Source organism: Aureobasidium pullulans (assembly GCF_000721785.1).
Source record: "Aureobasidium pullulans EXF-150 unplaced genomic scaffold scaffold_10, whole genome shotgun sequence".
Taxonomy (NCBI): Eukaryota; Fungi; Ascomycota; class Dothideomycetes; order Dothideales; family Saccotheciaceae; genus Aureobasidium; species Aureobasidium pullulans.
This window is the reverse complement of record NW_021941030.1, coordinates 431244-452834: the sequence shown is the minus strand read 5'-3', so window position 1 is coordinate 452834 and position 21591 is coordinate 431244. Positions and strand designations below refer to the sequence as shown.

General features: G+C 50.8%; 9 protein-coding genes across 9 annotated transcripts; 7 read left to right on the top strand and 2 right to left on the bottom strand.

The window, feature by feature from the left end:
• Nucleotides 1–634: 634 nt before the first annotated feature.
• Nucleotides 635–3582, top strand: M438DRAFT_355737 (uncharacterized protein; the record flags this gene model as incomplete). The annotated part of the gene is made up of 5 exons (XM_029907055.1): nucleotides 635–960; nucleotides 1009–1030; nucleotides 1083–2104; nucleotides 2153–2395; nucleotides 2451–3582. 5 exons carry the CDS (start codon nucleotides 635–637, stop codon nucleotides 3580–3582), a joined length of 2745 nt encoding a protein of 914 aa, XP_029760081.1.
• Nucleotides 3583–5105: 1523 nt separating this feature from the next.
• On the top strand, nucleotides 5106–6491 carry M438DRAFT_319685 (NAD(P)-binding protein). The gene is made up of 2 exons (XM_029902847.1): nucleotides 5106–5599; nucleotides 5657–6491. Exons 1-2 carry the CDS (start codon nucleotides 5254–5256, stop codon nucleotides 6283–6285), a joined length of 975 nt encoding a protein of 324 aa, XP_029760080.1. The 5' UTR covers nucleotides 5106–5253; the 3' UTR covers nucleotides 6286–6491.
• Nucleotides 6492–6987: 496 nt separating this feature from the next.
• On the bottom strand, nucleotides 6988–8297 carry M438DRAFT_319682 (uncharacterized protein). The gene is made up of 2 exons (XM_029902846.1): nucleotides 7956–8297; nucleotides 6988–7904 (listed from the first exon to the last, which is right to left on the bottom strand). Exons 1-2 carry the CDS (start codon nucleotides 8033–8035, stop codon nucleotides 7109–7111), a joined length of 876 nt encoding a protein of 291 aa, XP_029760079.1. The 5' UTR covers nucleotides 8036–8297; the 3' UTR covers nucleotides 6988–7108.
• A 428-nt stretch (nucleotides 8298–8725) lies between these two features.
• M438DRAFT_355734 (uncharacterized protein) lies at nucleotides 8726–12068 on the top strand (the record flags this gene model as incomplete). The annotated part of the gene is made up of 3 exons (XM_029907054.1): nucleotides 8726–9350; nucleotides 9403–10947; nucleotides 10999–12068. 3 exons carry the CDS (start codon nucleotides 8726–8728, stop codon nucleotides 12066–12068), a joined length of 3240 nt encoding a protein of 1079 aa, XP_029760078.1.
• A 674-nt stretch (nucleotides 12069–12742) lies between these two features.
• On the bottom strand, nucleotides 12743–13929 carry M438DRAFT_274316 (serine/threonine protein kinase, CMGC family, CDC2/CDK subfamily; the record flags this gene model as incomplete). The annotated part of the gene is made up of 2 exons (XM_029900705.1): nucleotides 12743–13776; nucleotides 13827–13929. The coding sequence occupies 2 exons, from the start codon at nucleotides 13927–13929 to the stop codon at nucleotides 12743–12745; spliced, it is 1137 nt and encodes a 378-aa protein (XP_029760077.1).
• A 276-nt stretch (nucleotides 13930–14205) lies between these two features.
• On the top strand, nucleotides 14206–15048 carry M438DRAFT_345981 (uncharacterized protein). Its single transcript, XM_029905568.1, has one exon. It carries the CDS (start codon nucleotides 14304–14306, stop codon nucleotides 14994–14996), a length of 693 nt encoding a protein of 230 aa, XP_029760076.1. The 5' UTR covers nucleotides 14206–14303; the 3' UTR covers nucleotides 14997–15048.
• Nucleotides 15049–15230: 182 nt separating this feature from the next.
• Nucleotides 15231–16283, top strand: M438DRAFT_335617 (uncharacterized protein; the record flags this gene model as incomplete). The annotated part of the gene is made up of 1 exon (XM_029903821.1): nucleotides 15231–16283. One exon carries the CDS (start codon nucleotides 15231–15233, stop codon nucleotides 16281–16283), a length of 1053 nt encoding a protein of 350 aa, XP_029760075.1.
• A 333-nt stretch (nucleotides 16284–16616) lies between these two features.
• On the top strand, nucleotides 16617–18985 carry M438DRAFT_24533 (uncharacterized protein). Its single transcript, XM_029899582.1, has 3 exons — nucleotides 16617–17020; nucleotides 17085–17850; nucleotides 17902–18985. The coding sequence occupies exons 1-3, from the start codon at nucleotides 16949–16951 to the stop codon at nucleotides 18678–18680; spliced, it is 1617 nt and encodes a 538-aa protein (XP_029760074.1). The 5' UTR covers nucleotides 16617–16948; the 3' UTR covers nucleotides 18681–18985.
• On the top strand, nucleotides 18594–21495 carry M438DRAFT_345978 (Palmitoyltransferase akr1, ankyrin repeat-containing protein akr1). The gene is made up of 4 exons (XM_029905567.1): nucleotides 18594–19311; nucleotides 19368–20168; nucleotides 20225–20297; nucleotides 20348–21495. The coding sequence occupies exons 1-4, from the start codon at nucleotides 19060–19062 to the stop codon at nucleotides 21313–21315; spliced, it is 2094 nt and encodes a 697-aa protein (XP_029760073.1). The 5' UTR covers nucleotides 18594–19059; the 3' UTR covers nucleotides 21316–21495.
• Nucleotides 21496–21591: the final 96 nt, after the last annotated feature.

The window sequence follows — 21591 nt, the reverse complement described above, 5'->3', positions numbered from 1 at the left end:
CTTAGCCTTCAAAAGAGCTGCCCGTGGTTCTAGTGAGCAATTTTTCTCATATCGCGAGTTTTAAGAGTTATTATAGTCTTCGAGCCCCGCGTTTGAGTCATATGAGATAAGTTCGCGCTCTATAATGCTGTATGAAGGGCCATCGCTAGGATATATGTCTAGCTTTTCTACAGACGCGTAAAACACGTCAACCTGACACTCAGAAACCAACCATTTATCCTCAAAAATTGCGAAATGGCTGCCACAGCATCAAACCCCCCGGCTATGCCAGTCGCCGGAGACGACTATCTTGCCAAAGAAATCGAGATGCTTTCTACTGATTTACGAGAAGAATTTCGAACGTACCTCGACGAAATCACCGCCGCTGGCCAATTCGCGACCATGAGAAAGCTGGAAACCATAGTAAAACCAGAAGTCAAGCTGCTGGGAATGGAAGGTGCTCCTGATCAGGAAATCGCGACTCCGTTAGGCTAGAGAGACGCTTCCAAACTTATTGAAGCCGCACATCAAGCCCCATTCGGGAGGGGTGAAGAGACCATTGTGGATACATCCGTTCGAAAGTACGTATAATAAGGGATTGTGTTATCATACCATAGCATACAAGATTCTTTCGTAAGCTAGAACTTTTGCTAATATGACTGCTTACTTCAGCACCTGGGAGCTAAGTCCCGATCGCTTCTCATTGAGTGAGCACTGGCAGCCGTACGTGGACTCCTTAATGGCGCTGGTATGCGAGGAGCTAGGCGTCCGCGGAGATGGAATCCGTGCAGAGCTATACAAGATGCTTCTTTACGAAAAGGGAGCAATGTTCAAGCGTCACGCGGACTCGGAGAAAGTGCCTGGCATGTTTGGAACTTTGGTCATCAGTCTACCCTCAGCGCATTGGGGCGGTGCTGTTGTGGTTACTCATAATGGAAAAAAGTATTCTCTACAGACATACAACCACGAGTATCTTGCTTGGTAAGTGAGCAGTGTTTGTCGCTCGGATGGCGGACTGATATGTAGTAGGTACTCAGATGTGATTCATGAGGTATGAGTACAATTTGGCTGTCACAGCTCGGGGCACTATTGACAACACGCAGGTTCAAGAAGTTACTTCAGGCTATCGGTGGGTCTTGACGTACAACCTCGTTCAGACCGACTGTGAGCAATTCAACTCTGCTGCCAGCGCCGATCGGAAGCTGCGTGCCATACTCACCGAATGGAACAACACAATCGAAGAGGAAGGAGGTGAAAGTGACAAGATGATATACCAGCTAGATCACAAGTACACAGATGCCAGCATTCGTCTCAACTCGTTGAAAGGGGCAGACCTACTGAGAGCACAGCGGTTGTTCTCAGTCTGTGATCAAGTTGGATTCACTCTCTATCTGGCAAGCCTGGAGAAGCAAGTGCATGGATCTGCCGAGTCAAACAACAACGGATACTACGATCGTTATGACGACGATGAAGAGGGAAGTGACGGTGAATTCCACGCTATTGAAGACGTCATTGATGAAACACTCAAGTTGACTCGGGTGGTCGATACTGACGGCAATGTCATCGCGACTGATCTCGATATCGAAGAAGACGACATCGTTCAACCAGACCCTTACGAGGATCGTGACCCGGATGAAGATTCGTACGAAGGCTGGACAGGCAATGCTGGAGCAACTTCTACTCATTGGTACAAAGACTCGGTCCTGGTTTTAGTGCCTAATGACATGATTGCAAACGTCTTCTTAGGATCATATCGTGACTTCGGATACGGCGACGGCGGAGATGCGAAGGTCCTGGCAATCCTCAGGCATCTCGTAAAACGAGCTCAAGGTTTCCCGGGAGCTCAAGCTGACTCGCTCAGACAGAGTGTCGGACAGGTGGGCATCATGATCTCGGACAATCGGATCGATGCGAAACATGCAGGGATGAGAAGCTACAAATACACGGATACTACGGTCTCTGAAGCCATTGTGGCTTGCGCAGATTGCGGTCAGGTCGATGTGTTACGAAACTTGTCATCTGCGTTCAGAGACAACCTCTCCGAAGGTGCCCTCAAATCTTTGAGCGATCTAAGAGGTCGGACGGATTTGAGCATCGCAGAAGACCGCACGAGGCTTGAATATATGTGAGTACGATGAGTTCCGTAAAAGCAAAGTATGCTGATGTAGGTTAGATTCGGCCAGGTCGTGCTGAATTACAAGACCGTCTCGAAAAAGTATGAAACACTTTCTTTCCTTATAGGCGTTGAGGCTTTGACCGTAGCCAACCATGAAGACTGTATGCCCGAAATAAAAAATTGGGTGGTCCAAATGCTGGCCAAGATATTCTCGGACTTGGATGTGCTATCCAACGAGGACGGCGACGTGATTGCTAAAATTGCAACACTGGATACCAGCGAAGCTCTTCTGAGGGATCGGTATGTTTGCATTGACTCTGTGGAACCTATGCTCTAGCTAATCGCAAACTTACAGCATCATGCCCAGCATCCAACGTCAAATGCAAGGCGCAAGCCCGGAGAAGACCACGTTCATGATGAAGTTACTCTCGCAAGCCCTAGATTCTTCAAAGCCACTTACCGCAGAGTTGGTGTCCATCTATGAGCCACTTATGGAATCTGTGGTCCGTAATTTGTCTTTTCGCAAGGCTCAAGCTCCTCCCCCAGCACGCACTGCATCTATCTATGACAGGTCTGGAGCGAACACAGTTCAGCAAGATCCACGCAAGCCTGCATTGGACGGTCGGGTTTTATTGAGCATCCTGGAACACTGCCGAAACCTTGACTTGCATCAAAACGCTCTATTGCTGGAGACCAATATTGCGGCGCAAACTCTCACCATGGACCCTCAGGACTTTGCTAAAACATTGATGCCGTTCTTGAAAGGTATCATGGAACATCTGCGCGATGGGAAGGATGATATCAGCAGGCATCAGGTGCTTTTCCGTACGGGCCTCTCGCAATATATCCTGCGCTTCGTCGGGCAGGAACCCGTCCAAATAAATTGGTCTAGAAACCCGGTCAGGTGCAACTGTGCTGACTGCAAGACCCTCAACAACTTCCTACGCAGTCCAGTCGATCGCGTGAGTCGGATGAGTGTCGGCAAACAACGTCGACACCACTTGCACATACAGCTGGATGCACATACCGACTGCACTCATCTGACCGATCGCGGATACATGGAAACCCTTGTCATCACCAAACAAGGCAAAAGTTTCGAAGACAAGTTTAATGCTTGGAAGTTAAAGGCAGACTTGGCGACGGCTGCACTTCGATCTCTTGAGGACCTTGAAGGTCCAGCAAACCCAGAGAGCCATCTCGCTGCACTTCGATCTCTTGAGGACCTTGAAGGTCCAGCAAACCCAGAGAGCCATCTCAAAAAGCTTCTGGGAGACCAATATGAGGAAATCATGACATTGAAGAGAGTGAGAATTATGACTGCTGCTCAACAGCCATCTGCCAGGCAACCACAAACTAATGTCGCATCATCGGGTACTTCGGGTGCAACCACAGCTGGGGTATCGACCTTGGGCGCAAGACAGCCTCACCCGTCTCAGGTCATTGGGCAGAAGAGAAAGGCAGTCGTGATTGATCTGACTGATGATTGAGTTGCGGTTGGGAGTGGGCCGCTGCAACATGCTACCAAAGCTACCCTGTATATCTCATGCATAGTCAAACTAATGTCTCAATATCAAGACCTAACAGGTAACATGCGACAAAGATTGTATGATATGCCGCATAGCGTGCGTTGTCAAGACCCAGCAACAGAGACCGACATCGAGGGCAGATGCAGCTGTCTGATGCAGTAAGCATACTTTAGCATCAGAGTTGGAGTGGCTGCAGACAACTGAGTTGGAAGCAAACTCCCTTTTCCTGAAAAAAGAATTGAGTCGTGTCAAAATGCACGATGTGCTGTGAGACTAAAGCCGTGTCCAGCGAGAACGGCGTTTTCTCAATGGCCGAGTACATCAACATTATTATGCCTTCTGGAAGTCCTGTCTACTGGAATTGGTGCCGCGAGAGTGTTTGTGCCTTGTTGGCCAACGATACCATTGGGTTCCTTTAGCAGCTAAGAACAAATGAAGTGCTTCTTTGCAAAAGGTATCCGTCTTGGACGTCTACATACCTCTCAGTTTCGGATTGATATATACTCCACAGTTCATGCATTCATGCATGTTGGTGTGAGCATACCGAATTCCCGGGCCTACAGGGCTTCCCCGGCGGTCCGGTGCGTGAAGACCATTCATGGAACATTGCGACGGCGTTCTGGATGCGATAGACTGCGCGTCAGGGCAAGTATATCAGAGGAATGGCCAGGCGAATCACACCATGCCAGCGTGATGAGACCGGAGAATGGAAATGGTCTGTGTTGGCACGTCGGAGATGGTATACATATTCCGAAGTCTCTCTCTCCCAGATGATCAATAGCAATCAGAAAATCGACCAAACTTTCAATCCTCATAACAATAACTTGCAGCAATCAGAGAAAATGTGCACATTCGAATTGGTCAAATCTCTAAAGTGCGGCCATCTCGTCAAGCGTTGTTATCTCGAATGCCATGCGGCCAAGATATCTGGACAGAGATGCGAAGTATGGCCCGCTCAGAAAGAAAGGCCCTTGACAATCAAGGAACGAGGGCCAATGGCAGTACCGGATTATTGCGATCACTGTAAATCCGATGGCTTTCTGGCATGGTTCTGATCGAACTCATCCACGGCACAAGACCTCAAGATACACTGATCGAGCTTGAGAACGGGCTTTGATTTTTGACGCCGCTATTGGAAGATGGACGGAGCAACATGATGGCCGACTGCAGGTGCAAGCCTCGCCAAGATGGCCTCCGGAGTTATCGACCGAGGTACGGAGACCCGTCCACATTGACACACAAAACTATCTGGCATCATTGTTGAGACTGGGCGATCAAAGTAATAACATTGGCTTAAGATCAGAATCTTCCAAGCTGGCGATACCCTCAGAGTCCGTATTGCCTTCAGCTTAGAGCGAGGGTCACGAAGCATGGTAAATAGCTCCATCCTAGAGGGGTCGCGTTACCCCGGAGCAATTGAGCCTTTATGTCCGCCCTTGCTACAGCTCTGAGTCGCGCAAGCAATCCACAAAGCAACGGTCGAACCATACATCCGCGTCTCCTCTCAAAGTCGAGAAGCTATATCAGTGCTGACCGCCCTGCTCATCTTGGTCTTCATCACAACCATAACTTATCAAAATCTAACACGACATCAACTGTTCAAAGCCAAGACCATCTACCAACAGCATAGCTATGGACTACTCATCAATCCTCACCTTCCTCTACTCGCAGTTCTTCATTGTACCCGAGTATCCGGAGAAGTCATGTAAAGGACAAGTCTTCATCGTCACTGGAGCCAATGTCGGCCTTGGTCTCGAAGCATCTCGCCACTTGGTACGCCTAGGTGCAGACAAGGTCATTCTTGCATGCCGAAACCTGGAGAAAGGTGAAGCTGCCGTCAAGGACATCGAGCAAAGCACCAAGAGAACCGGAGTCGCAGAAGTATGGTCATTGGACCTGTCTTCCTTTGAAAGCGTCAAGGAGTTTGCCAAGAAGGTCGATACGCTTCCTCGAATTGACAGTATCGTTGAGAACGCAGGTACGTCCGATTGACAATCCATCAAGGAAGTACCAAGGAAATCTGACCATCATATAGGCATCTCCACCACAAAGTTCCAAGTGTTTGAGGGTAACGAGTCTACAATTACAGTGAATGTGATCTCAACATTGCTCCTCGCCCTTCTTGTCTTGCCCGCTCTGAAGCGTTCTGCTCAGAGACACAACATCCAACCTCGACTCACAATCGTCGCCTCCGAAGTCCACCACTGGACAAACATTCCAGAGCGCAACAAGAGGGACTCCATTTTCGAAGCTCTGGCTTCACCCGAAGACTCGGAAATGGGTATCAGATACCCCGTCAGCAAATTGCTCGATGTCTTCGGTACTCGCGCCCTTGTCGAACGCACACCTTCATCCTACCCCGTCACCATCAACACCATGAACCCTGGCTTCTGCTACAGTGAACTCTCCAGAGAATCTAGCGGCATCGGCTTCTGGCTCATGTACAAACTGCTGGCCAGAACTACCGAAGTCGGCGGCAGAACCCTTGTCGCCGCAGCTCTGGGCTCACCCGAAACCCACGGACAGTACATGAGCAACAGCAAAGTCGAGGAACCATCAAAATTCGTCAGGAGCGAAGAGGGCAAGAAGACGCAAGAGAGAGTTTGGGCAGAGCTCAGCGCAAAGCTCGAGCAGATCCAACCTGGTATTCTGCAGAACATCTGAGCTTGAGTGGGTTTGATCAGTTTCACAGTCTGATGTTTTTGCAAGAGTGTTGTGGCAGATGTTCATGTCAAGATGAATGTGGAGTCGGCCCGTTGCGTCAATTTTCTTATTACCAGGTTTTCGTTTTTTCAGCATCCATTAGGTTGTATAGTGTAATGGTTAGCACATCGGATTCTGATTCCGGTAATCCCAGTTCGATCCCGGGTACGACCTCTTCTTTTGCTCTATCCTGTGCATTGTTTCTGACCAGTGGTATGCAATGATTGTCTTTCACGAATTTGCGACTCGCACTTTTTTCTTTCGTGCGAGGGAAAGATCGGAGGACAGCCGGGACTTGGCAGTGATCGCCGTAATGGTGGAATTACACAACAATTTCCAAATTTAGGGCTTGATTGAAAGAGGAAACATGATGTAGCCGCTCTATCTGGATGACAAGCTGCTGCTTGGGGTTTTTGTACAATTCGGCGGATGATTGACCATGTTTCGCTGTGGTGAGAGCAGACTGCGGTGGTTTTGTGCTGAGCTCCACCGAGGCAAGAGAGATGAGACAATTATGCCGATATTGGCGAGGACTGCTAATTAGAGTGGGTGTCAGATACATGTCACATAGAGGCTGGTTGTCGACAATCTCTTAGGTCGAGTGAAAACTTATAGACCTGTCTATGTAGTCGACAGCGATTCACGAGCTCAGAGCAGGGTGTCCCTAATACCAAATAAGATTGAACGATTTTTTGAATGAGCTTCGTAACAACAGCGATGAGTTGGATATCAGGAGTAAGCCATGGAAAGCTTTGCGGTAATTAAGCTAACGTGCAGTAATAGATCATTTCAACAAGATCTGTCTGACGGTCTGCTGCATGTCCTTGGTAACACCACAACGAAGCAGATAGTCCTCGATAGAACCATACTTCTCACCGATGTGAGCCGACACGCTTTCTACCCATTGAGGATCACAGTCCGCAAAAGAGTCAGGCATACCGATGCTTCTGATCTCGACAATTCTGGCCTCGCGTTCAGAGACAAGCTCTTTTTGTGTTCGCATGTAATCGGAGTTGATGGCTTCTGTCTCGACATGCAGCAGCAAGAGAACAAGCAGGATAGTTAGGCCAGTGCGATCCTTGCCTTGTGTACAATGAACCACGACAGGATAGTTCTTCTTGTCTGTCAGAACGCGAAACACTGCGAGGACTTCAGAGGTACAATGAGCGAGCGAGTCGAAAGCTAGACCAACAAGTCCTCGCTCGGACATTACTTCTGTGCCTAGGATGCTGATGGCTTGAGTACGGTATCCTGCAGCCATAAGAGCGATGAGCTTGGCGGCAGACCAGTATCGCAATTGACGGATGAGCGCAAACGAGTACGAAGAGCCGTTGAAGTTGATTTCAGAATAGTTCAGCCCTGGAATCTTGACGGGTTCGGCGGCCTGATTGTTGGACGGAGCAACAGGTTCGGCTGAAGCTAGAGGGACGGATCGTTTCTGAGCTTGAACAATGTGTTCGGACTTTGTGCGTAGGTCGATGATGGTGTGTATCTTGTAGTCATCCTTCAGTCGTCTGCGGTCTTCGGTTGAGGCTTCATCAGGTCTAGCACTTCGAAACAGCAATCCGGACTTCAGCTTCCTGATAAAAGTGTTATGAGGCGTGACTATCAAGTATCTGCAAGAAGCTCACTTTGAGCCAGTCAGCTCGTTGACAAATGCACCGACATCACGAAAGTTCAGCAAGCGGTCAAACTTGTCAACATGTGCCATGCTGCTTCGTGTCGCTTAATTAAGCACTTTGCGTACGGTGCAGAAGAAGTTGAAACGGTCCGGTTGCGAGGTGCGAGGGGCTTTGATGAATTCGGATGATCAGAAGTTGTACACAAGGTGTTGATTGTATGTCTGATGTTGAGAGAGCAATCAATGAAGAGGATCGAAAGAGCTTGTCACGAAGCAAGTCACTGGAAACAAGGACGGACTGGGCTTGGGCCAAATCAGGTTCTGGACAAAGCTTGGGCTGCGAACCCCGGCGTCGATCAACTGGGGATCAAGAGTACCACAATTCATCAATCTTTGCTCATCAAGAAGCAGGGTCCTGGAGAGTGGAACATGGCAATGCTATGGTTCGACTCGAGAGAGGACATTCTGGTGGAGTTGACAAGATGTTCGCCGAGGCCAAAGGGTCGCACCGTTCCTTCCAAGTCATGGCGGTTGACGTAGTGTGGCAGGCTCGGCATGCAACGGCGGTGACGTAGGGGATATTGCTTCGAGGCAGAGGTTCACTGGTTCAGCATTCTTTGGGCGCATTATTGGCTGTCTTTGCATCATCTTACCGTCGCAAACCCTCTTCATTCCTAGCACCTGATGGAATCTGCTGAAGTCAAAAGCACTGGCGACACGACCTTCCTGCTCGAACAACATACCCCTGATCCGACCCCGATCGAAGAGAAGCAGGCGCCCATGAATGCGAGCAATCCCATTGAGAAAGCAAAATCCCAGATAACCGCTCCTTCGTCCACGCCAGACCCCACGCCATCGCGACCAACCGCGACAACCGACACGACGAGCATGACCGCCACACCTGGTCCTATCAAGACAACAACCAACGTCTACCCAGCCGAGTCTGACAGTCAGCCTTCTACTCAGTCGAGCGATAGGACAGCAACCGCTTCCGCTCCGATCAAGACGACAACTAACGTCTACCCGAGCGAGTCCATCAGCCAGCCTCCTACTTCTCAATCGACTCAGTCGACTCAACCGACCCAGTCAAGGACTGCAACCAGCGGCAAGCGCGATACCAGGAACTCAAACGCCGCCTCATCCGCGACCGCCGGAAACACAAAGTCCAACATGCAGAGCTCCAGCACTGCCCCACTGCCCTTGGCCGACTCCTCCGAGTATGCTCCGTCGACAACCACTAGCTTCATCGACAAGCACGACATTGTATGCCCGGACCCAACTGCCCACCGCGACACCAGACTCCAAGAGCAAGCCTCGACCGCTGCTTTGTACGTTACCAAGACTGGCAAGAACTCGAAGCAGAGAGACGACGTTCTTGATTCTAACAACAAGCTCTCATCACGCAGTAAGTACTGACATTATTGTAATCTAATTCCGCCAGTACTGACAAGCACCAGGTGCCGCAGCTTCGCTCAAGTATGCCAGCCCTCGCGATCTGCCCAGCTACCCCGTCGTCGGAATCGACACGACTAATTCTGCTCATTCCGCCGCCAACCTGGCAAATTCTGGCCACAAGCAATTCGAGCACTGGAAGCCAGACCCCTCCAAGAATGCTGGCATCGCAGCAATGGCAGCAAAGGATTACAAGATGGCTCCAATGTGGAAGCCCGAGCTGAGCGCTGCCGGTTCCAAGGCTGCTTTGCTTGCTCACAAGGACGGACCCAAGCTGAATCTCTGGCAGCCCGAGGCTTCAGCAGAGGGCAACTCTGCAGCAGGCATCGCAATGCGTAACAAGAACCTCGGTGTCAACCTCGATTATGGATACACTGAAGATGGCCATAAGAAGGCTCTCATGGCTGCTACTGGTGCTTTGGGCAAGTCGAGATCGACCAAACTCCCACCCGTCGAGCACCCTAGATATCCCGACTCTGCCAATTCGGCACACAATGCTCTCAATGCTGCTACCATGGCCCACAGACCAGCCACCAAGTCAGTTCCCCAAGACTCGAACAGCATCAGCTCCGACGCCATGCGCGCTGCTCGTGTACAAAACATGGGTAAAAACGTATCTCGTGATATGTTTGGTTCCGCACCTCCAGTCGACTTGGAGGTCGAAGAGAAGAAGAAGCAAGCCGCACTCCGCGCTTCAGCAATTTCCATGGCCAAGCAAATGTACACTCAGACCGAAAAGAGAAGGCGCGATGACGAGGCCGCCGAGGTTCAAGCACGCCTTGGAACCAGCGCCGCTACCGTCTCGCACAACCGCGTTCCTTCGGCCGCCTTGACCCAGCCCGACCTGCGTCAACAGGCTGTGCAGTACATCCATCTGCAAGAGGCTGCTCAGAAGCTTGCCAACGAGCGCCTTGCAAAGATGGACCCTGATGGCGCTGCTCGTTACCGTGCACACTACGGTTACGAACAACAATCACCACGTTCCCGCTTGTCTCTGCGTAATCGCCCTGGCAGAAACCGTGCCGAGAGCAACCCTAAGCCTGTTCAGAACGATGATGATTCATCTGACGACGAGTTCAGATCGCGAAGAATCCGTCATCAGATGTCTTCTCTGAACAACTCAGTCGCTCAGCAGGACGAGAAGCGAACTCAGGACCGCGCCGCTCTACTTGCTGCCGCTGAGAAAAAGGTGCAGGCTCAGATGCACACCATGGATGAGCAAGTCTTCCAGCAAACTGGCCAAGTCACACCTGCAATGATGGAGGAGTGGGAGGCCAAGGCTCGCGCTCGCGCTACAGTCGATAGTGAGAATAGGCAACGCAACTTCGGCAAGGTCAACATTGGCGGTGGCAAGTACATGGACCAGTCTGAGCTTGATGCCATTGCTCAAAGCAGACTCCAACCCACTCTCAATGAGATCAACGACAATGCGGAGAAGAAACGCGCCAGGGACGAAGAGATCCGTCTCGACCAAGAGGAAAGAAGACGCATTCAGATGAGCGAGAAAGAACGTGAAAAGGAAGTCAAAGCCGAATCGAAGCGCCTTAAAAGTAAGTGATTCCAAGCCGAGCTAGGTATACCTTTATACTGACAAAACGCAGATCAAGAAAAGGCCGAAGCAAAGGCCGCTAGACAGGCCGAGAGGGAACTCGAGAAGAGTCGCAAAGCCGAGGAGAAGCAAGCTCGCAAGGACGACAAACGCAGATCCAAGGAGGTCAAGAGAGAGACCGAGGAGGCTACCCAGACCTCTGTTGCTGCCCACGCCGCCGACAGACCCTCAACTTCTGGCGCTGTTGCGACCACTACTACGACTGATGCCCACTCCAGCATTAAGGATGAGGACAGAGATGTCGATGTTGATCGTACTCCTGCTGTCGATAACGAGACTGTTGCCGCTACCGATGGCGCACCTCTCGAGAAGAGCGATTCTCCTGACATGATGACTAGAATCGCTACCGGCGGTACAGTACACAGCACTAAGAGCGGCCTTCGTCCTGAGCTCGATCGTCACGTTTCCACTGTTGTTAGCTCCAGCTCTTCAAGCGCACGCAGCAGTCTCAGCCTTTCGAGCATTGACGAGGACGAGAACACCCACCCCGTGGCTGCTGCGACCGAGCCTGCACCCGTTGCTGAGACCACTGCTGTCACTCTACCTGAGTCAGAGCCCGTCGGTCTCACTTCTCCCGCAACCGCCAGCTCCGTGCCCTTCCAGCGCCGCAAGTCCAGTCGTATGAGTGGCTTCTTCTCACGCTTCAACCGCAAGTCGAAGCCCGCTGAGAAGACCCAGGAGCAGCCCAAAACTACCGCTGTGACCCTGCCACCCACTGAGGCCAAGAAGTCTCTCTCGACTTCTGAGCCCTCTACTACCGAGCCCACCAGTGTCACTGCTGTCGCACCTGTAACCAGCGATGTAGCCTCGGATTCCTCTTTCCGTCGCCACGACACCGACCTTCACAGCATCTCGTCGCTCTCGAGTGACGAGCAGCTCCCTACCACTCGTCCCTCAGCCCGTCGCGGACGCAGCAGCATCAGCGCCATCAGCGGCGAAGAGGATGAGTTCGAGGAGGCCCGCGACCACTTCGACGAGACCCTCGCTCCCCCACCCACTTTCGGCGGACAGCAAAAGAACCAGAGTCCCGCTCGCGAGACCAAATTCCAAGAGGAGTTTTAGCTTGACTGACTCGGAGTGATAAGTCTAGCTATATCAAGAGATAGCGTTGAGCAAGAGAAGGGGAAGGAGAATGAGAAAAGGAAGATCACGAGGACGATGATGCGTGTTGTTGTTTGGTTTCTTGACATACGTTGATGTTGACTGATGCTTAATGTCCTGGGAGTGTTTTCTCACCCCTACGTAATTAATACCTAGTACTTGTTTTGGAATTCTTCGTAGCTAGTCTTTCTGCTTTTATATGATATCCTCGAGTTTGCCATTTTTGCATTGTCTCTCTTCCTCCATATTTGCTTGAGCTCGGCAAGACGTGTGCTTGGTATCCCAACAACTGCAGGGCTTGTTTTTTTATCCAAGACACAAAATGCGGCTATGCTGTCTCATAGCCGGAGGCTGCTTTCTTTCCAGGTAGAACCGTGAAGGCTTTCTCCCGAGCATTTATGCAGTCACGCATCGCCCGGACACGGCACAGGAAGCAGGGCGAATCATGGCAGCGCTGGCCGTCAAGATTGTCGTGAAGACATCGATAGACATTGGACAACGCTAAACCAAATGTCGTTACAGACATTGGCAGCGTCGTTGATCGAAGGATACCTGTGCTGCGGAATGCCTGCGCATTGCTGTGAAAGTCTTGCTGGTCGAGTTCGTAATGTTGATGGGGACGACAAAAGTTTGGCTCAGCCTATCATAGAGCCAAAGTCGATCTTTCGAGCCACCTTGTCACCTCTGGTGTTGGGCAGCTCACCGCCACGTCTCTTTAGGTCTTCGCCCATGGTATCGAGACCACCTCCCTGACGGGGCAAATCCTCGAGGCGAGAAGGACGTGGATCGGAGGTCCAGTAGTGGTGCTCGAGGATCTGTGCTGCAGTTGGACGCTTACGAGGGTCAAGGGCAAACATGTTCATCAACAGATCTGCGCCAGCAGGACCAACAGTGCTGAAGTTGGTCTCCCAGTCGACACGCTTCTTTACAGGGTTGATGTCTTGCTTTGCGACAGGCACGTAGCCACGTAGCTTGCTGACGCCGGGCCAATTGTCTTCTGTAGGAGTACCCACCTGCTCACAGATTTTGGCAATCATTGCAAGATCTCCATCGGGATTTGAGTACAGAAAGGGCCAACGTTGGACGAGTTCGGCGAAAACGCAACCAACGGACCAGATATCGACAGCACCAGAGTAGAAGTTTGCCTGGTAGTAAAGCTCCGGGGGACGGTACCATTTAGTGATAGTGTTGTAGGTCATTGGGGCGTGAGGGTCGGCGAAACTGCGAGCGAGACCAAAATCAGCAAGCTTGACTTCACCATTGGCGGCGATCAACAAGTTGTTGGGTTTGATATCGCGATGGAGGACGAAGTTCTGGTGGCAGAACCAGATGGCGCGGCACAGCATGCCCATCCAAGCTTTGATGTCACTGGCGTTGTAGTTGATGTTGTTGGTATCCTGGATCAGCTTCAACAGATCTCCTTGGGGCAGTTGTTCGAGGACGAGATTGAGATTCTGGTTCTTTGTAGAAAAGACCGAGTATAGGCGGATGATATTAGGATGTGACAGCTCCTGGAGAAACTTGATTTCGCGTAGAGAATCGTGGGAGATGCCCCATTCTTGAACCTCGGGGCCGACCTTGATCTTCTTGATGGCGACGAGTTGTGTAGGGTCGGATACGAGGTGGGCGGAGAAGACATCGGCGTACTGACCAGAGCCAAGTTTCTTACCTATTGGAGGTGAGTGAGTGCAAGGATGGAATCGAGTCAAGGTCACATACCCTTAACGTATTTGCGACGCTCTTGATCATCCAGTTGTTCGGCAATGTTTGTGGCAGAAGCGGCTGGAGCTGCTTGCGCAGGGTGGAGGACTTGAGCAGCCATGCGGTTTGCTGCCTTGGAGTTGGCGCCATTTTCACCCTTGAACATGGCGGGCGATGCGGGTGAAAGACCCATGCCCATCTTGTTTGTGTTCCGCAATGTGCGAGTCGTTCTTGTTCCAAAGTGAAAGTGCAAGGAAGGAGCTTGAGAGGCATGATTGAATCATGGCGATGCGGAGCGGCTCTGCGGCACGGACCACGCGCAACAAGCAGCAGCAGCGACAGCGACTTTTTGGCAGGCGCGCTTCTCGCAATTCGACAACCAGAGAGGCTCTACGCCCACAACTTGACCTTCGCTCCTTCTCAACTCATCGCCGCCCTCACTCATCAACCACTTCAAGCCCTGCAATCCGGGCAACCACATCCCTCGGAGTCAACATGTTCGCCAGGCGGTCCCTCTCCGTCAAGGCTCTGCCTACCACAACCTCGTTTGTCCAGACTCAGCTACGATGCTTGCACGCCAAAGTCGACGCAAAGGACATACCGAAACCCACTCCCTTCGTCCCGGACTCCCAGACTTTCCTCACACTCATTGGCCGCAAAATGTCACAGCACGCCCAAAAGATCCCCGACTGGAACGCTCTCTTCTCCCTCTCATCACCACAACTACGCGAACTCGGCGTCGAACCCGCTCGTAGCCGCCGTTATCTACTCCATTGGCGCAACAAGTTCCGTCAAGGCTCCTTCGGAATTGGTGGTGATTTGACAGACGTCCAGGACGGCGTTGGCGAATTGAAGATTGTCGAGGTGCCCGCCGCTTCTGGTACTGCCACCCTCACCAGCTCTCCCGGCATGCGCAAGATCGTTGTCAACGTCCCTGCCGGTCAGGACAAGCCTTCGCTACCACTTGACAAGGTCAGACCCGTCCAAGGCACAAAAGTCATCAGATCAAACTTGATCAGTGGCCCCTACGTTGAGGCTATCAAGGAGAGGCCAGGTACTGCTAAGATTGTTGCAAAGGATGGTCTCTGGGAGATCAAGAGAGGTCACAAGATTGATGGTGGTGAGAGAAGAAAGGCTGAAGTGAGGTACAAGAGACGTGTAGAGGAGAGAAAGACCACCAGAGGTTAGATGTCATGTTGAGCTTCCTTGTAAAAATACCAATGTACCTTCTATCATGCCCTTTTCTGTATATATTCTTGTGGTCTATGCCTCCTCCTGTTCAATTTCTTAGCCATAGAGAGCGCAGAGCTTAGAAGGGAAATGATCGGCAAAAGCCCACTCTAGCATCATCATCGAATCTTTCCATCTCAACTTCAATCGCTGGTCGAGAAATTACCACTTCGAACGGCAAAGCCAGAAAACATGGATCTGGATGCTCCCACGAATTACCCGGGAGCCTTGATCTTCTGGGCATATATCGTGGCCGCTTTAGGCTTTACTGGAATCGTCTTGAACACAATCAGGCAATCCCATCAACAGAATAATGGCAGATCGAAGATACCTCTGGCCTTGATCATTTTGGCCGGGTCTAGTTTTTCTACACTATCCTACCACATGCTCAATGTTTTGATTCTTTCCTACAAACAATGGTCAACGAATCACAGCATCCCTCTAGGAGCCCTGATAGGTTCGAACAGAACGCCTCTGCACTTGTGGCAATGGTCAACAACCTCTTCGCTCTTCCAGGACTTCGGTGAAGCTATCGTAGCCACCAAACCTCGATATCTTCTGTCTTCATCTGGCTTGTGGTCTACCGTTGCGGTGGCGATCTACATGGGCATTGAAGGCCGAAGACGCAACGTCCCTAATCTCTGGGCCTTCTTTGGACTCCTCGAGATCCTGCCTACTTCTTTTGCCCAGTCGCTGTTCTACATCATGCTTTGCACAAAACCTCAGTCCGCAAACTCGAACCAAAAGCTACTGTCCTACTGGCCAGCCTGGTTCTCTATCCCACTCTTATATCTCTACTCCCTCAACTCAGCGCTCGAGTATGCCGGAGAGGGAGAAAAGCTCATCTATACTATTCTCGCTGCCCGCATTTTGCTCATACTTCCACTCATTCTACCTTTGAGTAGTGTGAGCACTCAACCCTCAGGCTCAACGCCTCAGATGTTCCAGCATGCGTCTACACTACGCCTGTTCACTTTCACGTTGGCGACCCAATTCTTGACCCAGAAAAGCATCGGGGGTTTGGGGTCGTGGGAAGAAATGCCTGTGGTTCTCTTGGAAGCTCTGAACAGTCATCCAGCGGTCCAAGCATTAAGCTATGACTTGATGCATAGTGTCGTTGCTTTTGGATATTGGATGTTGAGGGGCGAAAAGGCCGAGATGGTGGCAGACAAACAGGCACAAGAGTTGCCTGTGAAAGACCAATCTTCATCTTCACAAAAGCGGTCAAGAGGGAAGGCACGATGAACTCAAAGTACTGGAAGGCAGTCATGATGAAGCGAGGCGCAGTTCGTTCTTTCCCAACCTGCAAACTCGATCGACCGCTCTCTGCACAGAGGGGGGAACAGTCAAGAACGAAAGAACGATCTGGTCAATATCAACACAGTACACAATCAAATCTAGCCAAGACCAAAGTCAATAACAGACATATAAATACCAAAAGCCATCTCACTTTCCAGAGTTCGGTGATGTAGCCCAATTGGGTGACCATCACAAAACGCCTCGATTAAACCTCTCCCAAACTCGGAAGTGTAAATAGAATCCAGAGGTTCAGGGTTCAATCCTGACCTTGGTTGGTCGCTAGATGATGAGTTTGGTCATAGAAGATGTTTTCCCAAGAATTCACTTGGTTTTTTTGCTTCATTGCTGTAGTGAGAAAGGCGAGCTGCTTTTTGCTGAGGAGTGAGGGATAGTGGTGATCATGGCTGCACAGTGAAGGTGATGCTTGATGGGGGTGCTTGTTTTGGTGACGGATTGTTTTGTTCAAGAGTCGACCTTTACAGCTGTGTTGTTTTTGTTGTCGCCGTTACTTGGGTGCTCAACGTACATTTTCACCACGACACGAGCTTCCTGATTACCATCTCTTCCTTGAGTACTTTCCACCTCCAAGTCTTCTTGTTTACACCTTCACAATGGCTGTCACCAACCAGCCCCTGATCATCACCCCTCCTGAACAGAGCCGATCTAAACCATCAACACAAGACGTAAAATAACTTCTTCCAAACACATACATACACTCTCACAGTATACTGATCGGTGTTACCACAGTCTCCAGTCATGGCGTCAAAGACAGAGCCCCTGGTGGACTCTATCACAGACGATCTCTCCAACATCGCGCTCGCCACCAGTAATTCCGACAATTTCACAGAGAACCAGTCCAACGATCTCACCACTGAGGAGGTCTGTGTCATTGACCTCGACGATCTATGCGGCAGTTATCTTTCGACTGGAGAATCGAACTATGTCGCCGATAACAAGATCTCCGCTGCCAACAACGAAGATGTCTCCGAGACTAAGGCTTTCACTAACCAGTCTGACGACATCCTGGACACCAAAGTCACCTGGGCTAAGTCTGACAAGAAGAAGTGCACTAACTGCGGTGGCACGGCTCCGAAGTCACACTGCGCAGGCTGTCACCAAGCCCCCAACATTGACGGCACTCTTCACATCAGTGTCCAGTACTGCGGCAGAGAATGTCAGAAAGCCCACTGGTCCGTCCATCGCAAAGAGTGCAAAAACCTACAGGCCAGGAAGGCGTTGTTCAGAGCTGGTTCACTCTTACAGGAGATGTGGTACGCTGTTCGCAGAGAGTCCTTTGACAATGCAGTCGTCAGAGTCGAGGAGCTTGACGGTGCCCTCCTTGTGTATGAAGGTGACTACGATGTTGAGCCTGCCATGAGAGACGGTGGCTTTTATCGCAAATTCCCCGAGGCCATCTTTGAGAACAAAGAGGACGCAGAGTCATGCTTGAGTCTCTTGTTCTGCAACGATTCCTTGAATCACATGCATCAAGTCGTCGAGTGGCTCCTCAAAGGCAAGTGGGCTGCAAATCATTCCTCGAGTCCCATCTAATTTTTCATGATAGACATCTGCAAGAAGATCACAGATTGTCTGGTGAAGGTGATCACGCCTGTGCGCCCGACCCGTTACGCACGCGACGAATGGGACCTGGACTGGTTTCATCACATTTTCAAGGCTGTTCTGCCTTCAGGAGAAACTTACGCCATCGATCTGACTGGAGCACAATATGGCTGGTACGAGCCCATCATTCACTGGGCCAAGTACATGGAGAGGTGTAAGCAGGTCATCACCCCCACAAAGGAAGGAGCCCCACTCGGCAACATGGCTCATACTATGTTGTCTGCGACTTTCTCTGACGCAAGAGATGACCGTACCGACATGCAGCGCGCAATTCCTATGTGCGGTGAATGTCTCAAGCTCCAATTCAACCAGGCTTTTGCAGACGTCAGAGAACGTTACATTCCCGGTTACAATCTGCTTCGACTTCCTCAACCAGCCTTCAAAGAGACGGAGGAGGAGATCCTCTCGATGGCAAAGCGCATCACCAGAGATAGTGCTGAGAAAGTTGATGAGCTGTTCCCTGTGATTCTCGGCAATACACAGAACGCAAATCAGATGATGATTGAGCATCCTGAAATGCCCAAAGGCCAGTTACTTGCATACCACTTGATCCAGCTGGCTGCCGCATTCAATGGTGACTGGGAGAGGGATGCCATCACGGGTCGCCTGGTTCCGGTCACTATGAAGCGAATGGCGGAGGATAACGAGTATATCGACAAACTGAAGAGCGGAAAATTGCCTGAGCAAAAGGCTTGGAGTGACATGACTCTGTTGTATGAGTGAGAGTCACTCATCGACTGACCTACGTCTAAGTATTGGCTGGTGGTTCTCTGGGTTGAAGCGATCTATTGTTGATCAATCCGCGGCGATGGAGCAGCATCAACAGAATGTCAGACATGGGTGAGTCCTTGAAATGGCCTACAGAAAACGCGTTATGTGCTCGGCAGGAACATGGCTCGATGGAGCAGGAAGAGTTCAGGAAGAGCAGACGTGACGGGGTTGAATGCCAAGGGAGACCCCCGAGCCCACGAAGCGCAGCGCCACAAGTTTAGATTAGCTGCGCCACAAGAATTAAAGGCTGCGTAAGCGCTCAATACAAGAACATCTCAGACCCTGAATCTACCAGTATGCATCTGTAATTCTTAATTTCCACGTGAGAGATATGGCATCCAAAGAGGGACCCGCGACTCCCAGCCGCGAGCGACCCGCAGTCATAACAACACCAAGTGCGCCGACAAGCAACGGCAATGGACACCTCGAACTCGATGACATGCCGTCTTCGCCTATACACCCCATCCAGGAGGACTTGATGGCTTTGGCGAGACTGGGAGAGCTACGATCAATACAGAAACTCTTCGACAGCGGGAAAGCGTCAGCAACATCGGCAGATCCCCAAGGAATCACAGCACTACATGTAATACTCTCGGACTGAATGCGCCAGACGATGGGAGCGCTGACATTACACTGCAGTGGGCTGCTATCAACGGTCACTACGCTCTCTGCCATTACCTCCTTGAAGCCGGCGCAAACGTCAACGCAAAAGGCGGTGACGCCGAAGCAACCCCTGTGCTATGGGCCTCTAAGCGCTGCCATCTGGACGTCGTGAATCTGCTCCTCCAACACGGAGCCGATCCTCTCCTCACAGACGATCAAGGATACAATCTATTACACTCGGCTACTCTGGACGGCAATGTCTTCCAGCTTATCCTCCTCCTGCACCAAGCAGACGTACCGGTGGACATCGCCGATTCTCAAGGACACACCAGCCTCATGTGGGCTGCATACAAGGGGTTCCCGGCCTGTCTGGATGTTCTACTCAAATGGGGTGCCGATGTGCACGCAAGAGATGACCTGGGCTTCACCGCATTACATTGGGCTTTGGTTAAGGGCAGCTACAATTGCATTCAAAAACTCGTCGAATACGGTGCCGACCGCTTTGTTGCGAACAACGAAGGCAAAACTCCTGCTGTCACTGCAAAAGACATGAATTCAACACGCCAATGGCATCGTGCACTTGAAGACAGCGGATTTGATTCTTCTGGAAATCCACGAAATTTCCCCCTGACTTTTGTCAAGGACTCGAAAAAGTTCATTGAGCGATTCTTCTTCTGTTGGCCATTTGTTGTCATTGGAGTGACGTTGTACATTCTCTCGATTATGCCGGTATATTTCGGCCTACCGATATCCATGATCACCTCGTATTCTTTGCAACGGGCATCTCAGTTTTTGCTCAAATGGGCACCGAGCGACATGAAACATATGCACAATACTGTACGTATGGATCGACTGTTGTTGCCATTTCATCACTGACAACATGTCTCGAATAGCCATTCTTAGCTGGAGTCTTCGCATCAACTCTCACATGGGTGGGCGTCAGATACATCACCCACATTCTTCCAAGTAAGGCAGCCACGACCTCTACACTTCTACCGGTTGCTAACTTCCACAAGCCACATTCGCGAGCCATTTTTTCCTTAACTTTTTCTTCGTCGTCTCATATGGCCTTTGTGCATATTACTACATTACAGCCATGCGTATGGACCCGGGCTTCATCCCTCGCTCAGCATCCCGAGGACAACAAAAAGCAACCATTGAAGAACTCATCGACGCCAGAGCATTCGACGAACAACATTTCTGCACCATATGCATGATCAGAAAACCCCTCCGTAGCAAACACTGCAGACGCTGCAAACGCTGCGTCGCCCGCCACGATCACGACTGCCCATGGCTTAGAAACTGCGTGGGCGTAAACAACCACCGCGCCTTCGTCCTCTACATAATCTTCCTCCTCATCGGCATAATCTTCCTCATCCAACTCACCCTAGCCTATCTAACCCTTCTCCCCACACCACCGGCCTCGGCCATCCACTGCGAAGTCCTCAAACCAGAATTCTGCGCCCAATGGTCCAAAGATCCGTTTACGCTGCTCGTCAATGGCTGGGGAAGTGTTCAATTGACTTGGACCACCATGTTACTTTTCGTGCAACTCACGCAAATCGCCCGTGCGGTCACTACTTGGGAGGCTATGCGTAATAATCATCCCGGCCCGCTTACCACTGCCATAACCACTGGTTCCACTTCTGCGAATATGCAGACTTCGGGTGGTGGACCTGCTACTGGGACGTCCCCTCGTACAACACCTGAAGGTTGTTTTTCGCAATGGAAGCGTTTGTTGGGTGTGGACACTTTTGTCGCTACTGCTCTGCATGGCTCTCGCGCTCAGGAAGTGCTTGCCCAACGGAGGGAAAATCCCTTCACAAAGGGCATCGTGAGAAATTGCATGGACTTTTGGACTGATGGTGAGGGTTCGGGTGTGAAGTCCATGTTTGGCGGTAAGGAGCCTGGAATGGGGTTGTTGGGTGGTGTGAAGGTTGACTACAGGAAGTTGTTTGATTTGCCGAGGAATGAGGAGGTGTAGAGAGATGGAGGAGGGAATTTGTGTATATAGATGGATGGATGACATGGCTGTCTTGGGGGCAGACCAAGAGGTCTTTTGTGTATAGCATGGACGGATGGATGTATAATGATCAATAAATCTGGACTGTAGAACAGTTCTGTCCATCACTTGTCGACTGTCATTTTTGACTGTCAGAATGCATGGCACGTTCGGAAGTCAGATCCACATTCATTGAGATCGTCATTTCAAGACAGAGCACATGAAATGAATAGCAACTCGGGATGATCAGGCAGGAAA